This window comes from Malurus melanocephalus, unplaced genomic scaffold (assembly GCF_030028575.1).
Source record: "Malurus melanocephalus ecotype Western Australia unplaced genomic scaffold, MMel_1.1 scaffold_681, whole genome shotgun sequence".
Lineage (NCBI taxonomy): Eukaryota > Metazoa > Chordata > Aves > Passeriformes > Maluridae > Malurus > Malurus melanocephalus.
The window spans coordinates 8,785-30,656 of record NW_026623913.1 but is presented as its reverse complement, the minus strand read 5'-3'; the positions used below and the strand labels follow the sequence as shown (position 1 = coordinate 30,656).

The 21,872-nt window shown below is 55.5% G+C and overlaps 1 protein-coding gene across 4 annotated transcripts in view; it reads left to right on the top strand.

The window, feature by feature from the left end:
• The window catches only part of TET3 (tet methylcytosine dioxygenase 3), a 31,513-nt gene extending 9,647 nt beyond the window's left edge, over positions 1-21,866 (top strand). For 3 of the 4 annotated variants that reach the window (XM_057384056.1, XM_057384057.1, XM_057384054.1), the window contains 9 exons: positions 6,099-8,316; positions 10,952-11,042; positions 11,335-11,428; positions 11,821-12,029; positions 12,151-12,301; positions 12,661-12,750; positions 12,859-12,996; positions 13,378-13,714; positions 14,032-21,866. In XM_057384056.1, the coding sequence (XP_057240039.1) occupies positions 6,099-8,316; positions 10,952-11,042; positions 11,335-11,428; positions 11,821-12,029; positions 12,151-12,301; positions 12,661-12,750; positions 12,859-12,996; positions 13,378-13,714; positions 14,032-15,761 (5,058 nt within the window). In that variant the 3' untranslated portion in view covers positions 15,762-21,866. Of the gene's footprint in view, positions 1-3,356; positions 3,501-6,098; positions 8,317-10,951; positions 11,043-11,334; positions 11,429-11,820; positions 12,030-12,150; positions 12,302-12,660; positions 12,751-12,858; positions 12,997-13,377; positions 13,715-14,031 lie in introns of those variants that run through there. The other variant, XM_057384055.1, reaches the window with a different exon arrangement.
• The last annotated feature ends 6 nt before the right edge of the window (positions 21,867-21,872 follow it).

Sequence of the window (21,872 nt, the reverse complement as noted above, 5' to 3'; positions counted from 1 at the left end):
CTGGGGGACAAAGCCTTGTAAAATGGGGTGCAGTCTGGTTAGCACATGGCTGTGGAACAGCTTTCCTCCTTGCTCCTCAAAATCTGRCTTTTCTCCCTGATTTGCAGTGCAAAGCAATCAGCAGGGTGGAAATGCCTCTACAAGGGGTTGTGGGGTCTGGAGTGGCTGGGAGGGGACAGAGCCCAGTCCCATGGGGAATGCTGGCAGCKGGGCTGTGAAATCAGTCCCAGTGTGTCACAGGGGCATCTGGAATGGGATGGGAAATGCAGCTGGGCTGGGTGGGAGGTGAGGAGAGTCCCCAGGCCTTTCCCACAGAGCCCAAGCGCTTCTACTTCCTTCCCAGATGGGTCCTCTTCCTTTCCAAACCTTTCTTCCCTGCCCCTGTCCCCTTCTCCCTGCCCCTTCCCATTCTTCTTATTTCCCTTCCTCCCCATGCCCATCTGTCTTTCCCCTCTTCCCCTCCTTCCCCTCCTTGCCCATCCCCTTTCCTCCCTTCCTTCTTCCTTCACCTCCCCATTTCTCTCCATTCCCTTCTTCTCCTTCCCATTCCTTTTTTCCCAATCCCCCTTCTTCCTCTTCTCCTTCACCTTGCTTTTTCCTCCTTTCACTTCATCTCTTTTCCCTCATCTCCTTCCTCTTTGCCTTAATCTCCTCATATTCTCCTTCCACTTCCCTCTTCTCCTTCCTCTTTCCCTTCTTCTGCCTCCTCCCCTTCCTCTTTCCCTTCTTTCTTTCTTTCTTCTTCTTCCCTTTCTTCCCTTTCCCCTTCCTCTTTCCCTTCTTCTCCATCCGTCCTTCTCCATGGACAGAGCAGACACAGTGATTCAGCTTTGCCAGGTTGGCCCCAGTGCCAATCTGGGAGCCGGCATGAGAGGAGCCAGCTGTGTTTAAGGAAAAAAAATGCTTAAAGAAACAAAAATAGTTCAGTGGGCTTTTTTTCTCCTCCTTTTCCCTTTCAAGTACTGGGCTCCCTCCCTGTCCGCCCAGAGCCRGCAGCCTGATGCGGCTCTGTGCTGTGCCAAGCCTTTCCCCCTGCCTGCGCCAACTGGCGGCTCCCAGCTCGGCTCTGCACTGCACTGAAAAGACACAGCGTAGTGGGAACACATGCCGTGGCTTGGCTGCAGCATGTTSCTTCCCAAAAACTGCTCCAGTGGGAGCATCCACTGGGAGAATCTGTTGAGGCAATCACTGGCCCTTTCCACAATGCCGAGCATCCCTGCTCTGGACATCCTTGCTCCAAGTGTCCTTGCTCTAAATGTCCCTGCCCTGAGTGTCCTGATCCCAAGCATCTTCACCCGAACATTCCCACTGTGAGCATCCCCCCTTCAAGCATTCCAACACCAAGCATTCCTTCACTGAGCATTCCTGCTTCAAACATTCCCTTGCTGAGCAGTCATGATCCCAAGCATCCTTGCTCCGAACATCCCAACCTCAAACATCCCCCACTCTTGAGTATTCCCACCCTGAGCATCCATTTCCCAAGCATCCTGATCCCTAACACCCCTGCCCCAAGTATCCCTTCCAAAAGGGAAAATGCTTTTCCTGGAGGAAACGAGGTGGTTGGACGTGGAAACAAATTTTTTCAACCTTGGAAAAATCCTCCATCTCCCTCGGAATCCCCCAGCACTGGTGGGATACCAGTGCAGAAGCTGTGAGTAGGACTATATCAGGTCCAGCCGGTACTATATCGTACCTTGGCAAGAAGGAAAAGGGGCTGGGGTACTTTCTGCAGTGCTGTCTGAGAGGGGTCTTGGTCATGGAGGTCCCTGAAAATGCTCCTGGGACTAGAGTAAGGCAGAACCGGGCTTCCCGCAGCATAAATCAGCTGAGCCCCCTCAGCTGCCTCAGCATCGCTGTTATTCCGGCTTTTCTCCAGGCTAAATGAGGACAGGAGTGAGCAGCTCAGACCCAGCGCTGGGGTCAGCTGGGGCCATGGAAACAGCTTTGAAAACAAGGCAGGAGAGGCGGCCGTGGCTGCCCACAATGCCAGGAGGCAGTGAGACCGTGAGCCAGCATGGTGGGTACCCCGGCCAGAGGGGAGTTTCTGGTCCGACTCAGCACTTGGGCTTCCCAGATTTCCTCGAATTTCCCTTTTCAGGGCGCTGAGTTGGATTTAGGTCATCTGCTCCTCTCTGGCCTGCCTCCCACTGGCATCTGGGGACTGTGGTGGTGGATCGGCACCGGGAAGGGGTTTCCCATTTTGTGGGGTCTGGCAATGCAGATCGATGCCCCCCAGGAGCATCAGTCCTGGCCAGGAGTGTGTGTGTAATTCTGGCAGCATTCCTGTCCCTGGCAAAGCCCTTTCATGGCACCAGCCAGGCTGTTTGTTATTGTAGGGTCTCCGATGCTGAGGGATGCTCAGGGATGCTTGGGGCTTCCCCTGGTAGTGTCCCCAACCCACCAGCCCAGTGACGGATCCCTGGGGTTGTTGCCAGAGGAGGAAAACCACAATCGRAGTGCCGGGGCTGGCTGAGCTCCACTGGAGCAGGGATGGCAGCCAAACTCCCTCTTGGCTGGCCCGTGCTGCTGGCTGGCAGTGGCTCCCGCTGACCTCTGCAGCTCCCGGCCRTGCCCTCGCCACAGCCCCAGCACACGATGTCCCCCCCAGCCATCCTGATGCCACTGGGAAGGGCTCGGCATCCCCAGCAATGTACGCCAGCTTCCTCTGCACTCCTCCAGTTCCCAAATTCACTCTTTTATTTAAGTTGAGTGGTTTTTTTTGCAGCAAGATGATACCAAGCAGCAGCATCCGAGCTGCTTTGCATGTGCTGAGTTGCTCYGTTCTCTGCAGCTCCTAACCTGTGTGGCTCCTGCTGAGGGGTTTAGCTAATTTTCAAAATGTTATTTTGAGGAATCTTTGGGGCCCTGGCATGGGGAGGAGGTGTTTTCGGAGGATGAGTGATTTAAAATCCATTTCCCTGCTGGCTTCGGATGGATTCAGTTTGTTTTTCATACCAGCAAGGGGTTGAAAGGAGTAATTTGAAGAAGTGAAAAAAGGCAAAAATAAAGGGGGCAGTGGATCTATAGGGCACTGAGATCTATATGCGCACCAAATCTGTAGGGCAACGGGATCTCCGCTGCTGGAGCTGTGGCTGTCCCTCTTTGCCTGCTCGCGGGGCCGGGTCCCTGCCGTGCTCACCGTGAGGGTCGAGGCAGCTCCCGGGGCCTGCTCAAGGACGGCGGGCGGCAGGGCCGGCGTGGGGCCTCCGCCGTCCACCCGCTCGCCCGTCCGTGCACCCCTAGTCCGTCCATCTGTCCATCCCCACTCCGTCCATCTGTCCGTCCCCACTCCGTCCATCCGTCCATCCAGCCCTGCTCGGTCGGTGCAGCCGCAGCCGGCCCGTCCCTACGTGCGCGCGGCGCCGGCACCAATGGCTTCTCCAGCTGGTTTGGCAGGGGGCGGGGAGGGCCGGGGCGGCCGGGGCTCCAACCGCCCGTTCCGTCTTTCCTCCCCGGACGGGCCCGTCGTCGCCTGCGGCTTCGCTTCCCGCAGCGCACACGTAAGTGCCGCCCGGCCAGAGCCGTACCCGAATCCGGCACCGTGCCCCTGCCTCACTCCCCGGTGCTCGCTGGGTTATAAACGGCTCCGGACTATTCCCARGGAGTGCAGCCCAGGCTGGAAACGCTCCAAGGCGGGCTCAGCCTGTGTGGTTTTGGTTTTTTGTTATTTTTTCCTTTCTTCCTTCCTTCTCTCTGTTTAAGGCATTTAGACTGGGGGGAAAAATAAAAAAGAGGAAAAAAGGATTAAAAAAATAAATTACTTTGTCCTCACGGKGATTTCCCCCTCTTCTATAGCAGCCAGAGGATGCAGAAGGGCCTTTGCTGGAGAAGCTGAGTTAACCTGAACCATATAGCTTGGTCTTCTCTTTATTTCCTCCCCTCCCCCCTTGCCTCCCCTCTCCAGCTTTTATCCTTTACCAGGGTGAATGTAAGGGGGTTTGTGAGGTTTGGGCAGGCAGCACTTTTTCCAAGGAAAATAGGCTGAGTGGAGRAATTGGTGCCCATGGCAGTGAGGTGGGGATTGCTGCAGATGCAGCCTGGAGTGTATCGGGGTGGGGATAGGCAGGAGGATCGTTTTTTTTCGGAGAAGCTGTGAGGTCTTGCCATCTCCCTGCCCATAGGACCAGGAACAAAAGGAGCTGAATGGGAGAGCCAGGAAAAAGGAATTTGTTTTACATATACATAAATGTGAAGTTCTTTTCCTCCAATGATTTGRGGAAGGTTGTGGTGTTAGGATTAACCCTTTGGGAGCAATGGGGTATGYTCCTTCCTTTAGTTCACAGGATGAACTATTTTCCTACATTCCTTGYCCATTTCCATAACCCAGTTTATGGGATCAAGCAGCTCAAGGTGCCTCCCTGGCCCTGGGGCTGATTTTTGGGGATTCCTGTGCCCTTTCCCAGCAGGWTCCTCCCTGGGGAGACCCTTGGGGCCAGCCACTGCTCCCCACCTGGAACAAAACAGGTTTGTAATAATTTCTCTGGACTGGCGTCACCACTGTGAGGCTTCAGGGCACTAGTGTGTCCCCCTGAGCCGTTGGAGGGGGCTCGGGATGTTTATCTCCCTGGCACTTGGAAAAATCCCCTTTGGCTGGGCAGGAGGAGGAGGTGGRAGATGACAGTGAAGGAAGGACGGGCGAGGCTGTTTCTTGGTTTGCAAAGGAGAGCGGAGGCGTGCTATCCCCACCCTACCCAGGCTGGGGGAGAAGCACTTTCTCCCCAGACCTGATGGACCGGTCCCACGCTCATGGCTCCAGCGCTCAGCTCCGTGGATGCCACGGAGGTGATGGAGCCCCTCTAAACCCGCGGCATCATCAGGGTGCTGCCGAAGTGGAGCTGTAATGATTTTCACCAACGCTCCGTACCTCTGGGGGCTTTTACCTCTGGGGAGTGGGTTTTGTTGGAAAGAATCATGCTGGGAGTGGTTCCTCCAAGGTTTTCCTGGAGTCAGTAGCGTTCTTAYCTGTCCAGCATGGGTCTATTCATGCTCTCACCACTAAAGGTGAAGGACTCTGTGCCGAGGTAGTGGGGCCGGTGCCTGAAGGGATTAAACACGGCTGCGCCACAAACRGCCACAAGTAGACAGTTTGAACACCAGCTTAACTCAGAGCTGTAACTTTGTAACTCTGGTCTGCTCCTTTCCATGAGCCATTGCCTGCACTGTCCAGAGGCAGGAAACTGCCCACAGGCTTTGCTTGCTTTGGCATGGTTTTTGCAATGAATTTCACCATATTTTTAGCTTGCCAGAAGCTCCCGTGGTTATTGGCAAACTGCTCAATGCACTGCCAACACCCGACTGCCAGAGTATTGAAATCTCCACTGCTGAGGTGGGACAGCACCACAGAGAGCAAGCAGAAAGATCCCCCRTCCCTGGCAAAATCCCTTGGAGGGTCTTAATTGGGATGTACAACCCAGAMGCCAGGGTGTTGTGCTCACTGCATGCCGCCGCCTTGCGTTGGTGTGGACGGATGGGTTTGGTCCGTCCCTGGCGTGCTGCCAGTGCTGCTGCTTGGTGCTGCCAGGGGCCCTGGCCAGCCGTGTTGATACAGACGCTGGGTTATTTGAGGTGAAATCAGTCTCTGGCACTGGCATAGCCAACTTGGCGGCTTCCTACCGTGCTGCAGCCCCCAGCAAAGGATGGCTGCTCCTGGCCAGGATGTTTGCTCCTGGCACAGCTCCGAAAAACCCCTCTTCTCCTTGTGCTGCTTCCTTCACTGGGGCAAACTATGTCACTGGAACCAAGGACACCCTCTCTGTCCCACCCACTTGTATGTTGCCCTTAGATGGGTGATGGAAATCCCAAACGCTCCTGTGAGCAATTTCGAAAGCGGGTGGTGGGGTGGGGACATGGGTGGCATGGGACCAACGTGTTGGAAACTGGCCGCCTTCTGAGCCGAGCTCCTTACTCAGCCAGGTAGAACCCATGGGGCTTTGCCGGCAGTAATCAGTTTTTAACATGGCTTGTCCGCATCATCATCCCTATCCCATAGATAGGGAAAGGGGGACTAAAGGAAACAGAGGGAAAAAATAAGATTGGGGGTGGTTGCACATGGGTTGTGAAGGGGGATGCTCATGTCTCTCTTCTCTCCCTCCTCACAGACAGGTTCGGCGGGTGACGTGGTTGATGGACCCAGCAGAAGCCAAATGGAAGAAGGGCCAATTAATTATGTGGAAGAAAGGCGGCTGAACGAAGGCAGCGGGCTCAGCCTGGTGAATGGGGGCCGGCCAGAGGCGCGGGGCACCGTGCTGATGGAGCCAAGCGGGTGGTCGCCAGGCCAGCCACCCGCCACTGGCAAAGCCCACTTGGAAGACGTCAGGAACCTGGTGGCCTTTTCAGCAGTGGCTGAAGCCGTTTCCTCCTACCGGCTCCCTCCACCAGGGTCACCATCGCTGCTGTATGAGAAGTTTGACTCGGAGATGAGCCGGGGCGGGCTGGATGCAGCAGACGGGGTGCCACGGGGAGAGGATCTGCATGCCCTCCAGGCTGCRCTGGCTTTAGCCAAGCACGGTGTGAAGCCCCCCAACTGCAACTGCGATGGCCCTGAGTGCCCTGACTACCTGGAATGGCTGGAGCAGAAGATCAAGACGGCTCTTGGCGAAGAGCTGGCATCACCGCGGCCCCGTGCCACCGCCATCCCCCCTCCTCCTCCCCCACAAGGTGCTATCGACCTCCAGCCGGTGCCTGAGGCCGCCGAATCGTGCCCACCTGACGGCCTCCCCTTTTCCCAAAGCGCATTGACCATCGCCAAGGAGAAGAACATCAGCCTGCAGACTGCCATAGCCATTGAAGCCCTCACGCAGCTCTCGGCCGCTCTGCCCCAGCCCGTGGGTGATGGACAGCCCCCGCCGCCACCCCCCGCTGCTCCCTTCGGCCCTGGCCCCCTCGCTCCACCGGGGACTGCGTGGCAACGAGGGGATGAGCCCTGTTACCCACCAGAGCCAGGAGCAGCACCTGAGCCATTTTTTGGTGCGGCACCTCCGCGGGGGAACTTTGCAGCCACTTGGGGACTGGAAGCTGAGGGGGAAGCAGGGACTGGAGACCCCATGGCAGARCTGGAGCAGCTGCTGGGTAATGCTGATGACTACATCAAGGCAGCTTTCAAGAAACCTGAAGTGACAGCCAGCAAAGTGACAGCCCCCAAAACAGAACCCCCCGAGCGAGCACCCAGCAAGGAAGCATCAAGTGGCCCCCGTTTGCCGCCGGCACCACCGGAGCCTGACCTGCACAAGAAGACGCAGCTGGTCTTGCAGCAGCATCTCCACCACAAGCGCAGCCTCTTCCTCGAGCAAAGCCTGGCAGTGGCAGCAACACCCCCAGACCAGCCAAGCGGCTGGTGGGCTCCCAGTGCCCTGGCCGTGCCCCCCAAGCCCTTCGAAAAGCAACCCAAAGAGAAGAAGAAGAAAACGCCGCCTGAAAAGCCCCCGCCAGTAAAACCTGTCCGGAAGCAAGTGCAGATCAAGAAGGCGAAGCAGAAGGACTCRCAGGCGCTCTTCCCACCCCTCTGGCAGATCAGCCTGGAGGGGTTTCGGGCACCTGCCGAATCCCCTGCCAAACCCCCCACCGAAGAGATGCAAACAGAACCGCCGCCGCCACCGGCCTTCCCGCACCAGCGTCTTGCACTACCCCTGCCCGCCGCATGCCCTGCACCACCAAACCCCCTCGATGGCATACCCCCGGCTCCCAACACTCAGGAAAGGGGTGCCCCCGGGGGGGGCCCCCAAATTCTCTCGGCGCCGGCGGGCTCGACTGGCTCGGAGGAAGCACCGTCTGCCCCCCCACCGGCCACCTCAGCTCCCATCATGGTGGATGACAAATTGGAAGAGCTTATCCGACAATTTGAAGCTGAATTTGGGGAGAATTTCAGCCTGCCCCACCCCGAGATGCCTGCCCCACTCATTTCTGGGGCTGCTGAGCTGTTGGGGGAGCCAGCACCAGCCCTGCAAGGTTCCCCCASCACCACTGCTGCTGCTGCCCCGACTCAGAGCAGTGCTCCCCAAGCCAGACCCAAAAGCATCTCTCCAGGGAAAGGTCTGCTGTCGGAGCCACCGTTCACTGCCCGGTCCCCCAAACAGATAAAAATTGAGTCTTCTGGTGCTATCACTGTGGTGTCTACCACATGTTTTTACTCTGAGGAAAGCCAAAACCCAGATGTGGATGATGTCGACAGAACACCCACCAAGGATGAGGTTCCACTGACTCCAACTCTGAGYGGTTTTTTGGAGTCTCCACTGAAATACCTGGACACGCCCACCAAAAGCCTCTTGGACACCCCGGCCAAGAGGGCACAAGCGGAATTCCCCACCTGTGACTGTGTTGGTGAGTGAGCAGCCATGCTGGGGGGGKTGCTGGGAGGTGGTGAGTGCCTGAGTGGCTCAGTGAGGAGGTGGCTTTGCAGGGTGGGATTGCCCTGGGTAAATAATGAAGTGAAGCCATGGTGCCAGCAAAGCCTCCATTTCTGGGGAGGTGAGGCACCCACATGGTGAAACACCAGTTTTGTGGAGCTCCCGTTTACTTTCTCTTCTCTCTTATTTCTGTGGTTGGATGGAAATCCCAAGCACAGCAGTCCCAAGCACCTGCTGCGTCACCATGGCAGTGGCACCAGGGTGATTGGATGTGCAGCAACACCAAAGGGCTGTTGGGTTTTGTTTCTATTTAACCTTAACAGCTGAATCCCATGAATCCATGGTGGTCCCAGTGCCAAAATCCACCTAAACCCTTTCTCACGTGGTTATTCCTGGTATTTTCAGCCAAATTAGGTGGTTCAGGTTACTTGGAGTAACCCAAACTTAGGCTTGATGCTTATCTCTGGAGAAATACTTGCTGCTGGGATGCTGCCTTGTTCGCTGGCCCGTCCCACCAGGATGCATTGAAAAATCACCAGACTCTTGGATTTGTGGTTTTTTTTTTGGTGGCTTTTTGGTGTGTGTTGGCATTTATTAGACTTTGCAGCAAGTGCTAGAGAATTCCTTTCAGTCCACCTCCATTTGAGTGTGGGGAGCTGGATATTCCCTCCCCAATATTTAGRCTGGAGCTGTGCGCTCTCCTGGGAGGAGCAGGGTGAGGATTTGGGGCATCAAGCTGGAAAAATGACTCCCTCTGCTGCTGGGAGAGAAGGCCCCAAGCTAAGCACAAGCTGGACTTTATTAGTGAGGCTTATGATTATTTATTTATTTATTTGCTTGTAAATGGCAACAGGAATTAGCCCAAACTCCATGGACAGAAGGAAAAGCTTTAATGAAGCTGCTCAAACCAATCTCAGAGCTTGCCACAAAAAGATTTGAGTTGCTTTTTCTTTTCCAGCATGGTTTAGGGGCTGGAAGAGGAGGAATTCCCCCATTTCTCTGTTTTCTCAAGGAAAAGCTGTGGGTGAAAGAAATGCAGCAGGAGCTGGGCTCAGTGCTTTATTGGGTGCTGGTGCTGTTGGAGGCTGTAATAAAATGAGCCTTTGCTGCRCGTCCTGTATTGATCCCTGTATGGACAACTGCAGCCCAGCTGAGCCTGGCTTTCTCCTGGGCCTGGCTCCCAGCCAGCTGGACATGATGGGAATGAAAATCAGAGCAGTGAGAGCAGAGTGATGCAAAGACAGATCAGCTTCAGCCATTATGCTGGGTGTATCCCACCCAGTAGTGCTGGAACACCCCCGTATGCTGGGGATTCACCCTGCACTCCTGGAGCTCCTTGAAGCATCCATCACTTCACACACGGACACTTTTGTGCCTTGAAAGTCCCCAGGGGTTTATTGCTGTGAGGGGGGTGTTGGTTACAGGGCTGTAGCTCCAGTGTCCTTCTGCCAGCATTCTTCTGAAGTCCCAGCATCCTCCTCCTGCAGCCCCACGATCCTCTTGCAGCCCTATGAACCTCCTCCTGAAGGCCCAGGATCCTTCTGCAGCCCCAGCATCTGTCTGCTGTAACACCAGGATTCTTCTGTAGCTTCAGCGTCCTTCTYCTGAAGCTCCAGAATCCTCCAGTAGCCCCAGCATAGCTCTGTATTTTGAACATTTCCTTTTCCCATAGCTCCACTACCSTTCTCCTGTAGCCCCGAGATCCTCCTGTAGCCCTCGTGTCCTCCAATAGCCCCAGCATCCTTCTCCTGTAGCTCCAGTGTCCTATTCTCGTAACACCAGCATCCTTCTCTATAGTCCTTCTATCCCTCTCTGGTAGATCTARCATCCTTCTGTAACTTAAAGATCCTTCTCCATACCCCCAGTATCCTCCCGTAGCTCCAGCATGCTCCTGTAGCTCCAGCATCCTTCTCTTGTGTACCCAGCATCCTTCTCCCCATACCCTTCTCCCATAGCCCATAACCTTCTCCCATAGCCCCATCATCCTCCTGCCTCTTTCCCACATAGCAGCTCCTTCCAWACACAGGCTTAGCCAGCTCAGGGCATCCCATGAGCATCCTCAAATCCTCTGGGAAAGCCTAAGGTAGGTAGCAACAGTTTCCAGCCCCCAAATCTTTTCGTGATGGATCTGACATCATCCAGCCAGGCTGGTCCCTGTGAGCAGTTCCAGACAGGAGCCCTGGGTGGGAGCTGATAGGGAAGCAGGAAGGGAGTTTGGAATCTGAATCTCCTGCAGCCACTCACCTCAGCAGAGCTCAAGTGGATAAAGTGAATTCCCAGTACTGGGATGGAACTGTGGTCRCTGGCAGGATTCTTGGAAGGGCTGTGGCTTCTCTGGGAAGTTTTTGGCTYCCTAAAGGGGCTGTGTGTTGATGGGTGAGAGTCCATTCCCCAGCATCGTTTTAGCGCTGGAAGCATCTCCCAGAGCATGAAATGAGGAGGAGTTGCTGTTTAACAAACCCCTTCCTGATACTCTTAGAGGGAGATGAATTCTTGATTTTTGGTGCAGAAGTGCACAGTTTGAGGGAATTTGGGTGTTTGTAATCCTTTGGGGCAGCYGGCAGAGGTGTAAACCCCAAAATCTCTGTTCCCCACTCCTGTTTCTGCAGAGCAAATCGTGGAGAAGGACGAGGGGCCATATTACACCCACTTGGGCTCAGGGCCCACCGTGGCCTCTATCCGGGAGCTCATGGAGGAGCGGTAAGRGCCCCTTGGGGGCCAGCGGGGTTGGGGTCCTGTCAAGGGAGTGGGGGCTTGAGAGAGCAAGTGGGGACTTGTGAGAGGAAGCGGGGGCTTGTGAAAGTGAGTGGGGACTTGTGAGAGTGAGTGGGAGCTTGAGTGAATGAGTGGGATCTTGTCAGGGAAATGGGTATTTGTGAAAGTGAGTGCTGTGCAAGTGAATGGGGGCTCCTGAGGACAAGTGGGGTCCTGTGAGTGGGGGCTCCTGAGAGGCCCATGAGGGCCAGTGGGGCTGATGGCCATCCCCTGGCAGGTACGGCGAGAAGGGCAAGGCCATCCGCATCGAGAAGGTCATCTACACGGGGAAGGAGGGGAAGAGCTCCCGGGGCTGCCCCATTGCCAAGTGGGTGAGTGCCTCTCATCCCCCTTGGAGCCTCCCTTCCTGCTTGTGCCCCCCACGCCTGGGGACCAGGAGTTCCCCTGCTGGTGTAGCCACAGTGGGCAGGGTGGGGTGCTCAATCTGTTGCTGGCAAGGAGGAAGTGAGAGTTGAGTCCAGCCCCAGGGAAACTCCTTGGGGCTTCCCACCCTTGGCACCTRTGGAATGGCACATGCACTGCCGGCAGCTCCCCCCAGCCTCCCAAAGCTCACGGGGTAAATGCAACCATGGGACCACTCCCAGCTCTGCCCACCCCCCCACCCCCTACAGGGCACTGGGGAAGACATCCAGTACCCACTTCTGGGATCCTCCCCATCCCAGAACGTGTTTATTGGAGCAGTCTGACTTGGCCTGTTTTCCAGGTGATCCGCAGACACAACCAAGAGGAGAAGCTGCTGTGCCTGGTACGGCACCGGGCCGGCCACCACTGCCAGAACGCTGTCATCATCATCCTCATCCTGGCCTGGGAGGGCATCCCCCGCACATTGGGTGACACGCTGTACCAGGAGCTCACTGACACCCTCACCAAGTACGGCAACCCCACCAGCCGCCGCTGCGGCCTCAATGACGAGTAAGTCCCCAGGCTGGGGAGAGGGGGTGGRAATGGGATGCAGGGCTCCCTGCTGTTCCCAGAGCTGCCATCACCATGTGGCACTGGTGGCTGACGCTGCTCTGCTATGTCCCTCCCGCAGTCGGACCTGCGCGTGCCAAGGCAAGGACCCCAACACCTGCGGTGCTTCCTTCTCCTTTGGCTGCTCCTGGAGCATGTACTTTAATGGCTGCAAATACGCCCGCAGCAAAACTCCCCGCAAGTTCAGGCTGGTGGGAGACAATCCCAAAGAGGTGGGTGATATGGGGGGAGTGGGGCAGCGCTGATGGGGTGGTGGTTTGGACCTCCTTTACCCTCAGGTCTGATGGACTAGAGAGAGATGAGGAAAAGAAAGGTGGCATGAATGGGGCTTCTGTACAAATCCCAGGGAGGAGCCAGAGGGCTCTTGGGTGAAGTGAGCAAAAGCACAACAGACACTGAAGCTGGAGGCTGAATGGCCAAATGCTTACCAGGAATTTAAGCCACATACTTTGTGCCAGRGTGGATATTATGGGAATGCTTGGGTGCCATATGGTGTCTGTGGGCTCTGTCTCCAGTTCCATCCTTGCTCCTGAAAACTCTGGGTGTTATCTTTCTCTTTCCCCTGACACAGGAAGAGCTGCTCCGGAGAAGCTTTCAGGACTTGGCCACCGAGGTTGCTCCACTTTACAAGAGACTGGCACCGCAAGCCTACCAAAACCAGGTACTGGTCATCCCATCCCTTGGCAACAGCGGCCAGGCAGCTGGAATGGATGCAGGATGGTGGTGTCTGGGAGATTTTGGTAACAAGAGCTTTCTCCTCCTTCCACAGGTCACCAATGAGGATGTGGCTATCGACTGCCGGCTMGGCTTGAAGGAGGGGAGGCCATTTTCGGGAGTGACAGCGTGCATGGACTTCTGTGCTCACGCTCACAAGGACCAGCATAACCTCTACAATGGGTGCACCGTGGTAAGCAGGCGTCTGACTGGGCTATTTGGGGTGCTCCTCCCTAATTTAGATGCTCCTTTTTGAGGAGCTCCATGCCCAGTTGTCCTGCCCACATGGCTCCCAGTCCTTGGTGTGGGCACACCTCAGATGAGCCACTCAGGTCTATGGGTACTGAAGCCCTGCTAGCTCGATTCAAGCATGGTGCTAACAGGGACCAGCATCTGCTTTTGTCCACCCCAAACCCAGAGRAGGTTTCCCAATGCCGCCTGGGGACTGGAGTAGTCTGAGGGGGTGCAGGCTGGTGTGGCTTCATGTTGGTGTGGGGGAAAAAGTAGGAGATTTGGCTCATCCAGCACAGGCCTCACCCATCAGCAYCCCACTGACAGCACCTACTCTGCCCAGGTCTGCACGCTGACCAAGGAAGACAATCGTGTGGTGGGGAAAATTCCTGAAGATGAGCAGCTACATGTCCTCCCCCTCTACAAGATGTCCAGCACGGATGAGTTTGGCAGTGAGGAGAACCAAAATGCCAAGGTGGGCAGCGGGGCCATCCAGGTGCTCACGTCCTTCCCCCGCGAGGTTCGCAAGCTGCCCGAACCTGCCAAGTCCTGCCGGCAGCGGCAGCTGGAAGCCAGGAGAGCTGCTGCRGAGAAGAAAAAGCTGCAGAAAGAGAAGCTGATGACGCCAGAGAAGATCAAGCAGGAAGCACTYGAGCTCCCCACGCTCCAGCCAAATGCAGGTAATTGGGGCAGAGGTGAGGTCCTGCCACCCCAAGCCACCCAGAAAGTACATGAGGGGATGGAGATGTGGTTGGGGGATTTCTTGGGCTGGTGTGTTGTGGTGCTGGACGGCATCTCTGTGCCACCTGGGTTTTCATGAAAGTATGAATCKATGTCAGTGCACCAGGCAATGCTGGGTCATGCCAACCTCTGCAGTTGGCTGGCAGACCCATCACCATGCGGTTTCCGAGTCTGGCCGAGTGTTTTGGGGTCCTGGCTCCCCTCCAGTGGCTTCCTCGGCCAGTGGGTCATGGGGGCTGTGTGTGCTGTCCCACAGGTATGGCGTTGAAAGGTGGGATACCCCCGCAGCCACTGAAACCTTCCATCAAGGTGGAACCTCAGAGCCATTACAACACCTTCAAGTACAACGGCAATGCGGTGGTGGAGAGCTACTCGGTGCTGGGCAGCTGCCGGCCCTCCGACCCATACAGCATGAATAGTGTTTACTCTTACCATTCCTACTATGCACAGCCCAATCTGCCTTCTGTGAACGGGTTTCACTCCAAGTTCGCACTTCCCTCCTTTGGGTATTACGGCTTTTCTAGCAACCACATGTTCCCCTCGCAGTTTCTCAATTATGGGGCATCTGAGAGGAGTGGGAGCAGCTGGGTGAACAACAGCTATGAGAAGAAGCCCGATGTTTCGGTGCTGCAGGAGAACCTCAACCACACCTATGGGAACACCAATTTCCCTGAGCCCATCCCGCACAGCRTGCGGAGCAAAAACCATCACCAGCGCACCTACGAGCGAGCCAACCGCTATGCCAGCCAGCAGAAAGCGGCGGCAGCAGTGGCTGGGGCGCACAGGACTAACTCGGGCGTGGAGGAGGCATCCTCATTTGCACAGAACTGTTTCAGCAGCCGGCCCATCAAGCAGGAGCCTCCAGACCCTCCACCCACCATCGAGCCCCTTCCCAGTGCAGCGGCCACTCCCGGGACCAGCTTAACACTGCCGGCCATCCCAGCGCACGGTGCGGCACTGGAGCAACAGTGGAGCCCCTTCAAGGCGCCCCAGGGCACAGCTTCYCCCGAGAGGACTAGCACAGGTGAGGGCTCGTGGAGTGCGCTGGCACCAGGCACAGGTGGGCGGGAGAAGCTGAGCACCTTCGACACTGCCGTGCGCTTGCCGCCACCAGAGAAACAATGGTCCAGTGTCCTGGCAGGAGAGCCAACGGCGGCGGCGCATGGCTCAGGCTTGCTGCCGAAACCATGGAGCCCCTGCAAGCTGGGGGAGACAGCGCTGGCTGGCACAGGCACCCCGAGCCTGCTGGGGTCACTGGGRTTCAATTCGGCTCTGCCGGGGCTACCCAGCTTCCCTGAGGAGCCGTGGGGCTCCGTGAAGGTGGAGGAGCGTAGGACACCAGCACCAAGCCCGGGGCTGCCGGAGAAGCCGTGGGAGGCAGTGGTGGGTGAAAAGGCAGGGCCCCGCCAGGAGAAGCCATGGGACCCCTTTGGCCTGGAGGAGGATCTGCCAGAAAAGGTGGTGAAGGAGGAAGAGGAGGAGGAAGAGGATGAGGAGGAGGAAGAGGAAGAGGAGTGGTCAGACAGCGAGCACAACTTCCTTGATGAGAACATTGGCGGGGTGGCCGTGGCACCTGCCCATGGCTCCATCCTCATCGAGTGTGCTCGCCGTGAGCTCCATGCCACCACCCCGCTGAAGAAGCCCAACCGCTGCCACCCCACCCGCATCTCCCTCGTCTTCTACCAACATAAGAACTTGAACCAGCCCAACCATGGCCTGGCGCTTTGGGAGGCCAAGATGAAGCAGCTGGCGGAGCGGGCTCGTGCCCGGCAGGAAGAGGCAGCACGTCTGGGGCTGCCGCCAGATGCCAAAGCCTTCGCCAAGAAGCGCAAGTGGGGYGGTGCATTGGTGACCGAGGCACCCAGCAAGGAGAGAAGGGACTTGGTCCCCACGCGGCAGGCAGTGGCCATCCCCACCAACTCTGCCATCACTGTGTCCTCCTACGCCTACACCAAGGTGACGGGCCCCTACAGCCGCTGGATCTGAGACGGAGGCAACCGCYGTGGCCCCATCTTACCTCAACCCTCGGCAGCGCCAGAGCCTGGCGTTGCTTCGTGGTGCTTTCTCCTCAGACATGGAGGAGAAGAAAACAAAAGTAAATAGAAAAAAATGAAGTGAAACACAACAACCGTGAAAAATCCAACCCATAGGAAACAAACCCAACATGCACGCTTGGGAACAGCAGAGCCAGTGCAGGCTCATGCTGTCAGAGAGCTGTGCCCCGCAAGGAGTTGGCAAACCAAGCAAAACTTGGTTAAAAAACTCAAGAGGAATGATGCTGTTTGTTGGTTTTAGGTAATCTCATATTTRTATCTCCATGTTTTTTAATCTAGCCTTGGATGAATTTCCAAGCRTCCTTTCTCAAGGAGAGGTTTTTAATTCCACTTTAAAATGCCCATTTGTTGGATTTTATTTTATTTTTTACTCCGATGACAACAACGAAGCTGATCTTCGAAAGAGAAGCCAACATGGAAAAAACACCCTAATCACGATTCCAAACAAACCTGAACACCAAACCAGCTTGAAGGCAAGAGGCGACTCCCTCCAGCTCTGATGCTTGGGAGCTGGTGGGACCATATGCTTTACTGTCACCTGGACATGCTGAACATCCAATTATTTTTATTCCAATACCAGTTTTGCAGCTCGAGGAGTCCTTTCTTACAGCAATGGGAGCCCGCGAGTGAGTGTATTGTCCCGGGATGGCACATCTTCGCTCAGCTCCTTGCCTATGGCGGGATTGTTCTGCCGTGATGGAGCAAGCCGGCGTCTTTCCTGGTGCCGGAGACCTCAGGACATGTCCGGGCTGGGGAATGCCACTGCCAGGGGGCCGTGCTCGGGCTCAGACTTGGGGCTCTTTTGCCAATAGCCCCAGGGCAAGTGGTGGTGGCAGCATCTCCAAAGGAGCCAACAGGACAAAAACAGAAAAAAAAAACCCGAAAAACAGGAAAAAGAACACAAACCAACCCCAAACTGTGAATAGCAAGTGTTGCTCTCTGTACATCACTGTTGCTAAAGTCTGGTGCTTTCTGTCTCCGGGGGACTTTCTCCGTGCAATCGGCTCTGGGAAGAGCGAATCCTAAGACTTGGCTGGCCAAAACCCCGCCAGTCCGCCTTCCCTGCTGGTGCGGGCGAGCCGTGGCCAGCGCCACCAGGGCTCGGTGCTCTTTTCTCTCCCTGGGTGCCATCCCTTCTTCCTACGGATCACCGTTCTTCCCACAAAAAGAAAAACAAAACAAACCCAACCCAACCAATAATCCAGCGATGACAACAACTGCATGGTGCTTTTTGAACTCTCAGTTGAGACTACCTGCCCGACACCGGAGCTGCGCCGGGACAGACAGTGGGTGGCTGAGCTGCCCTGCGGCTCACCGGGAGTGCGACGTGGCCGGAGCCGGGGGTCAGTGCCCCCGGGGGTCGTTGCTTTTGCACTTTGAGGTGCCTTTTGGAGAGCCAGCGAGGCAGCGCCAACGCCGTCACCGTGCAGGATCACCTCGTGTTTACTGTCACCCTCCTTCCTTGTGCACGGGCACAGATCAGCAGGATCTTGGTAAAACAGCCTGAACATTTACCTGGTCTGATTTTAAACCTGTAAATAGGGAAAGAATTTTTTAAAAGCACTTTCACCTAGATTTAAAAATGAAAGCGAAACTTAGAAAGCAAACAACTCCCCTCCTTCCTCTTCCCCTACCCCCCAACTTGAAGCAGTATGTTTTAAACAAGATTATCGTGGGAGAACTGTAAATACTGGCAGAATATTTAACATGCTTTGTCCGTCCTTCATCATTAATGAATTTTTTTTTTGTTTGTTTTTTAATCGTAATCTGTAAAGTCGCATATATTTGACAAGGAAACTCAATGAGCTATTCCCGCTTTTCTTATAAATACCCAATAGCATATCAGGATTGTAAGAGTCGACAGCAAGTCAGATTTTAGGGATGCCCGTGGGCGATGCCGGGGACCCGCCGTGTTGCTGTGGTTCAGAGCGCGGAGAAGGGACCCGGCTGATCYGGGGCCGGATTCGGGTGCCGGCCCCATCGGTGTCGTCTGGGGTTTCTGGCTGGCGTGACGGGGGTGCCTTGGAGCTTTGCCCAGCGGGGCAAGCGTCGGGAGGAGAAGGAGTGTTAGGAGAAGGCAATGGTCCATGTAACCTGTCTAAGTCCTGCTTCCTCTGAGGTTTCTCGGTGCAGGGAGGGGTCAGTCCAGCGCGGCGTTGGCTCCAGCGGGTTCAGCCCGGGAGAGTGGGGAGCTGCTGGCGCCGTGGGTTGGGGAGCAAGAACTGCTGCAGTCTCACGTTTTTACACTACATTACGTCTAACCTACCTCAACTCTCAGTCATTACAAATTCGCATGCTTCAGACTTCTACACAAACTCGAAATCTATGCACAGCTCTTTACCCCTTGCTGCTGAGAGGCTGTTTCCAAGCAAAATCTTTTCCTTTACCCATCCCGGCGGCCGTGCTTGTCCCGCCTGCACCGAAGCCACAGGGGTCACAGAGCTCGGGTTAGGGATGTTTTTAATTGCTTTGAAGTGGGATGTGGGGACCTGATTTTGCAGCAGGTCATGGCCACAATGGTGCTAGAACAACACCTGTGATAGAAACCCTAGGGAGGGCTTGGTGCAGGGAGCACCGACCAGCTCCTTTATCCTGCTTTGGTTTTTCTGGCCATGATGCTTTGCCTCAGGCAGGAAATGGGGGATGCAATTTAGGTCCCCCCATCTCGATGCTCTCGGGATGAGGCATGGGAAGGAGAAGGAAACCAGAATCCTTGAGGTGCCTCAATTGCTGATTTTTCCTTTTAATACTGAAGTACGCTTTGTGGGCTCTATAAGGCATATTTTTATTAAATGAAATCTTGTAATACAAACGGTGCTATGGTGTTTTAACTAACTGTATCATGCTTCTGCCTGATTCCATCTCGCCGAGGTGCTACTAATGTATATATGAAACTAAGGAACCAAGATAAAAAAAAAATTAAGCAATGTCGTTGAGAAGGAAGTTTATTTTTCAGGAGCGACAGCTCGAGGCGTTCTGKTAGCCAGTTGGGTTTATGCAAACTGAAAGAGGTGCCATGTCCAAGGTGTCTCACTAACCAGGGTCATGGTGGAGCCGTCCCCTGTGGATCCAGGCACAGGTGTGGTGCTGGGATGAGGTGCTCACAGGTGGCATCGGGGCACAGGGCTCAGCCAGGTGCATGATTTCAGTGCTCAGCTGGAGTGCTTGGACAGGCTCGGGCAGGTGCGTGTTCTCGGTGCTCGGACGCAGTGCTTGCACAGGGTGCTCAGATGTGGCGCGTGGACACAGTGCTCAGATATGGTGCTTGGCCACACATCGTGGATGTGGTATTTTGGTGCTCGGTCTTGGTGCTTGGGCACAGTGCTTGGTCACACGTTGTGGACATGGTGCTTGGACTTGGTGCTCAGGTGCAATGCTCAGCCTCACATCATGGACATGGTGCTTGGACATGGTGCTCGGCCGCAGGTCATGGACGTAGTGCTTGGATGTAGTGCTCAGACATGGTGCTCAGTCACACATTGTGGGTGTGATGCTCAGACATGGTCCTCAGGCACGGTGCTCGGCCACACACTGTGGACACGGTGCTCAGACATGGTGTGTGAACACGGTGCTTGGACATGGTGCTCAGCTGTGGTGCTCAGCGTGGTGCTTGGACACAATGCTCAGCAACAATGCTCAGACATGGTTATGGACATGGTGCTTGGTTCCAGTGCTTGGCCACACATGGTGGACGTGGTGCTCAGATGTGGTGTGTGAGCATGGTGCTCAGACATGGTGCTCAACTGCGTTGCTTGGACATGGTGCTTGGATACGCATCAAGGACGTGGTGCTCGACCATGGTGCTCTTACATGGTGCATGGACATGGTGAGCTGGTGCTTAGACTTGATGTGTTGACACAGTGCTCAGCCAGGGTGTGTGGACATGGTGCTCTACTGCAGTGCTCAGACATGGTGCATGGACATTGTGCTCGGGCAGGATGCTCAGCCATGCATTGTGGACGTGGTGCTCAGACGTGATGTGTGGACATGGGTGCTCTGCTTGGTGCTTGGACTCGGTGCATGGACTCGATGCTTGGCCATGTGTCATGAACAAYGGTGCTTGAGCATGGTGTTCTGCTGTGGTGCTTGGACATGGTTCATGGATGTGGTGCTCAGCCATGATATGATTGACCACGTACTGTGGACATGGTGCTTGAGCATGGTGCTCAATGGTGGTGCTCGGGCACAATGCATGGACACAGCACTTGGCCACACACCATGGGCACAGTGCATGGACACAGTGCTTGACCATGRTCTGTGAACATGGTGCTCGGCTGCAGTGCTCGGCCGCAGTGTGTGGACATGGTGCTGAACTGAGGTGTGTAGACACAGTGCTTGGCTGTGGTGCTCAGCCATGGCACGTGGACACGGTGCTGAACCGGGACGTGTGAGAGCAGCGCTGGCAGGTGGCACATGGGCACGGTGCCTGGGCAGGGTGCTCAGCCCGGGACTGTTGTACACACGTGGTGCACGCACACCGTGTGTGGGTCCCATGTGTGGGTGTAGTGCTCAGACCTGGTGTGCAGACACAGTCCTCATTCATTAACTTATGCTTGACTAGGAGCATGGGCCCAGAGAGGATGCTTGGGCAGAGAGCATGGATACGGTGGTTGAACATGGAGCATGGACACAGTGGTTGCCCTCTGTGCTGGTGCTGGTTCACCGTGACCCCGCAGCACAGACTCCTGGCGCCACCCGGCTGGGCTCAGTCCCAGCAGTTCCCTGCAGCACCAACCCAGCGCCCCTGGTGCTCAGCATTGCTCTCAGCCCCACACCAGCCCCTGGTGCCTGGCACCGTGCTCTCGGTGCTCAGCCCTGTGTCCAGCATTGTGTCCAGCACTGTGCTCCCAGTGCTCAGCCCCGTGTCCAGCCATGTCCAGCATTGTGTCCAGCACTGTGCTCCCGGTGCTCAGCCCCGTGTCCAGCCATGTCCAGCATTGTGTCCAGCACTGTGCTCCCGGTGCTCAGCACCCATGTCCAGCACCGCATCCAGCCTCATGTCCAGCCCTGTGTCCAGCCCGTGTCCAGCCTCTCACTCTCCGGGCTCAGCTCCGCGCTTCCGCAGCTCCTCGTGCTCATCCCCTCCCTGCCTCACGGCTGTCTCCCCGCCCATCCTGCTTCTGCCCGATTCTTTCTTTACCCCCCCCTTTTTTTTTTTCCGTTTATTTTGGGTTTATTGGTGCTACTTTCTTCCCCTTGGGCAGCAATCCCCCCGCGCCTCCCCCCCCAGGCAAATACCTCAGCCCCCCCCAGCCCCCGTGAGCGAATCCGGGGTGAAGCTTTTCCGAAATCAGGGATCCTTCTGCAGCGGTGTTTCTTCCTTAGTTTTTCCCTCTTAGTTTTTGCCCTCCTCTTCTTCCCTTTCTGCCCGGGTTTTTCCTCATTTCTCTGCATCCTTCAGGGATTACAAACTGCCGGAATTTCAACCTCGTTTTGATTCCGGGAGCGAGGAGTTTTTTGGCTGGTGGGAATTTTTTTTTTTGCACCGCGGCGCAAAGGAAAAAGAGGTGGTAATTCCAAATTTAAAACCAAGCGCCGTTTCTTCTCGGATTCCGGAATTCGGTCGGAGGCGGGGCGGCTATTTTGGCGTTTTTTTTGGATAATCGAGATGGGGAGGTGGGACAGCGGCAGGTGGAGTGGGGAGACACCGCAGGGGTGTCCCGGCGACTCCGAAAAATTCACACTTGAAGATTTCTTGGTTGGCTCGGGACTGTGGTTACTTGAAATGAAGTTTTTTTCCGGGGCAGATCGAGGACCGGTAGATTTTTTCCCCATGTCTCAAGGCAATAGGATTAATGTGTATTAAACTGTAGATACTTCTAGGACAGTAAATTTATGCTGATAATTTTATTTTGTATAATTTTCCCAGTTTCTTTTCCCCCTCTTTGTGTTGTTTTTTCCCCTTAACCTTTTCTTTTTCCCTTTCCCCCAGTGTTTTGGTAAATTTATTTTTTAGGATGCCTAAAAATTGCAAGTATGGATCCTTCCCCTCTCCCCTGTTCTTGTTGGGTTGTGTTTTTGTTTTTTCTTTTTTTTTTTTTTT